The sequence below is a fragment of the Heptranchias perlo genome, unplaced genomic scaffold (genome assembly GCF_035084215.1).
Source record: "Heptranchias perlo isolate sHepPer1 unplaced genomic scaffold, sHepPer1.hap1 HAP1_SCAFFOLD_156, whole genome shotgun sequence".
NCBI lineage: Eukaryota > Metazoa > Chordata > Chondrichthyes > Hexanchiformes > Hexanchidae > Heptranchias > Heptranchias perlo.
This window is the reverse complement of record NW_027138817.1, coordinates 573382-576900: the sequence shown is the minus strand read 5'-3', so window position 1 is coordinate 576900 and position 3519 is coordinate 573382. Positions and strand designations below refer to the sequence as shown.

General features: G+C 47.5%; 1 protein-coding gene across 2 annotated transcripts in view; it reads left to right on the top strand.

Annotated features, from left to right (window-relative positions):
- Window positions 1-2824, top strand: part of LOC137309259 (zinc transporter ZIP13-like) — a 66210-nt gene extending 63386 nt beyond the window's left edge. For both annotated transcript variants that reach the window (XM_067977521.1, XM_067977520.1), the window contains one exon: window positions 1273-2824. In XM_067977521.1, coding sequence (XP_067833622.1) covers window positions 1273-1345 — 73 coding nt within the window. In that variant the 3' untranslated portion in view covers window positions 1346-2824. The remainder of the gene's footprint in view (window positions 1-1272) is intronic.
- Window positions 2825-3519: the final 695 nt, after the last annotated feature.

The window sequence follows — 3519 nt, the reverse complement described above, 5'->3', positions numbered from 1 at the left end:
TGCAAGTTAGTTCTTTCTTTGTATCTAACCCGTGCTGTGCCTGCCCTGGGAGTGTTTGATGGGACAGTGTAAAGGGAGCTTTACTCTGTATCTAACCCGTGCTGTACCTGTCCCGGGAGTGTTTGATGGGACAGTGTAGAGGGAGCTTTACTCTGTATCTAACCCGTGCTGTACCTGCCCTGGGAGTGTTTGATGGGACAGTGTAGAGGGAGCTTTACTCTGTATCTAACCTGTGCTGTACCTGCCCTGGGAGTGTTTGATGGGACAGTGTAGAGGGAGCTTTACTCTGTATCTAACCTGTACTGTCCCTGCCCTGGGAGTGTTTGATGGGACAGTGTAGAGGGAGCTTTACTCTGTATCTAACCCGTGCTGTACCTGCCCTGGGAGTGTTTGATGGGACAGTGTAGAGGGAGCTTTACTCTGTATCTAACCCGTGCTGTACCTGCCCTGGGAGTGTTTGATGGGACAGTGTAGAGGGAGCTTTACTCTGTATCTAACCCGTGCTGTACCTGCCCCGGGAGTGTTCGATGGGACAGTGTAGAGGGAGCTTTACTCTGTATCTAATCCATCTGTACCTGGTGCGATTGTTTGATGCTGACACCCAACATCCCTCACCCTAAGCGTAAAGATGCATTTTTTTAAAAGAAGAATGCGGGAAAAGATTTGCTTTCCATTTGTAGACATGAGATTTGTGGTTCATTGTCTATTCTACGTTATTACACCTGTCAGTTGAGGTCAAAATTCCTAGAAACCCTAAAGTGATCTTTGGTGAGTCCCAGTCGCCTGCCTGTTTGTGAATTTATGGAGTTCTCTGATCAAGGACTTGCATTCACATAGCTCCTCATCACGTCTTCAGGATGTCCCAGTGTTTTACAACCACTAGATTCCATCTTAGAAATGTAATCACTTTTGTAGTCCAACACGCGAAAGTCTGCTTTGATCACCGTGCCTCGTTTTTCTAATCGCTGTGGAATTAACCCGGAGAATCTACTGGTCCCATGTCGACTGTGCTTTTGCTGCGTGGTGCATGTGCTGCATATGGGGCCGATCATCCTCTGTTTGAATAAACCAAGCCAGAGCCTGCATCCTGAGGCCAGCTAGCCTTGGTTTGGGCTACAGATTTCTGTGCATCGGCTACCAAAACAGTAAATGATTGTGGGAGAAGAAGTGGATTTCTGACAGGTAGGGATTTGCATGCACGCAGTGCATTTGTGCACTTCACAGATTCTCTTGGCGGTACCTGCATATTTGATCTGTGATTCTGTGTTGCAGGAACTCTGTGTATCAGGTGTTGCTGCTGTGCAGTGGGATTGGAGTCATGATCCTGGTCTCTGCCATTGTCTAATTGAAGCCCTGGATTGTTCCCGGATCAGAGTGCCATTTCAGTACTACCTAGGGAAAAGTAACCTGTAGCCAGCATTAATGACACACGTGATCAACAAGACCAACTACTGCACCAATGTGGAGGGATACAACGGACATTCTTCCCCCACGTCTCATCTAAACGGAATTAAGTAATGGAGTGGTGCTGAATGACTGGAAGCGCCCAGTAAATGCTGCACCAAAGAGAAATGCGATAAACTCTCCTGTCAGATCTCGCACAACTAGGAACAGCCACTATGTCATCGATGGTGCTTCAATTTCAGACAATTGCGACCCCCGTAGCTTGCCCGACCAGACAGATTCTTGCTGTGTGGCGAGTGCTCAGCAATTCTCAGGTCCCACTCTCCCCACGCTGATACACTGAATTTCCCTTCTCCACACACCACCCCCCCCCCCCCCCCACCCCACCCAAGACTGACAATCACTCTGTGCCTGATGAGCCTTGTCATTTGTTGCTTGACCGTTACCGTGAGATTGCTGCTGGACACGAGTCAGACGTTCAGCTTAAAGCACTGGGACGCTGCAGTAAGTGTCTACCCAACCCATGTGTGTCCTCAGCATCCTCCCTGAAAGAGGGATGAACACACCCTGTTGGGCCAGCAAGATCACCTCAAGGAACACCTGGCACCTGTAATTGGAGTTGTGTCATTTCTGCCTGACCAGACCAGGCTCAGTCGCTCCCTTCTCTACGATTGTATTACTAAAATGTAACAAAACAACAAATGGAGAGAATGTGACTCGAGCCTGAGCACACTGCAACAGCAGTAGTGATTACTCCAGGCACACTTTCGCTGAGGAATTCGAAGACCCGCAGCTATTCCAGAGAGGAGTCTGCAAAATGAGTATACTTCGAAGTATAGACTATTACATGCAACGTGTTTTCTGGTGTACTGACTCAAAAGTCGACTTACTACCAGTCAGATTTAGTGTTCCTTGTCCCCCTCGACCGCCCGCCTGTCCCCCTCGACCGCCCGGGATAACAGCCATGATGATGCTTCTGGTGTGTGGCGAGCATGCCCATTTATTGCATCGATATAACAATGCCATATTTCGGATCAAACTCTTTGATACCTTCATGTGGTCATTCGGTACTGCTGTGCCAGTGGAATCGGTCCTCTTGTTAGGAACATACAAAACTCCTCAACCTGTGCGCTCAGGTGAGGCCTGTGGGCTGACTGTTACTACCGGCTCTTATGTTAGTGTTAATGGTGCTGTCTGCTCTAGTGTGGGGCTGCTGCTCATTGCACAGGGATGAGATCCACAGCACCTCCCAGCTACGTACAGACCCATCAGTGAAACTGACACTCCGCACTTTCTCCTATTCCTCGAGGCATAGATTTTATTTTGCGTATTCTCTTTAATAAAACTATTTTATGTATTTTCATTTTACTTGTAAATATTTAGCATGAAATCTTTAATTAAACTATGCATATTCAGTTTTTGTCATGTGTACGTGTATTTTTATTTAATCCCGGAGGTGAAAGAACAATACTAATGCACTAGATACACAGGTCATCCTGCCCCTCCGCCCCCTTAGCGGTGGGGGGAGGTGGCATTTAATTGATGCAGCAAGGTGAAAACTCATTGGGCAGGACTTTAACCCCAAAAAACAGGTGGTTTGGGGGCAGTTGAGCATCAAAAATTGCAACAATTACAAACCCGTTCCCAACCCACTCATTACTGGTTTTCACAGGACAAGGGGTGGGTTGGTCACTAAAACCTTTCAAGGAGGCTGCAGGCCTCCATTTTTTTTTCAGGTTTTGTGATTTTAGGCCCTGGGGGTTGGGATTCCCGGGCTACTGCCTTCACGCCGCATGAGAGGAGGCGAGAAGGCCCAAAACTGCAGGTAAGAGAGAAATCAGGAGGGCAAAAAGGGGATATGAGATTGCTTTGGCAGATCAGGCAAAGGTGAATCCAAAGAGCTTCTACAAATACATAAAGGGCAAAAGGGTAACTAGGGAGAGAGTAGGGCCTCTTAAGGATCAACAAGGTCATCTATGTGCGGAACCACAAGAAATGGGTGAGATCCTGAATGAATATTTCACATCGGTATTTACGGTTGAGAAAGGCATGGATGTTAGGGAACTTGGGGAAATAAATAGTGATGTCTTGAGGAGTGTACACATTACAGAGAGG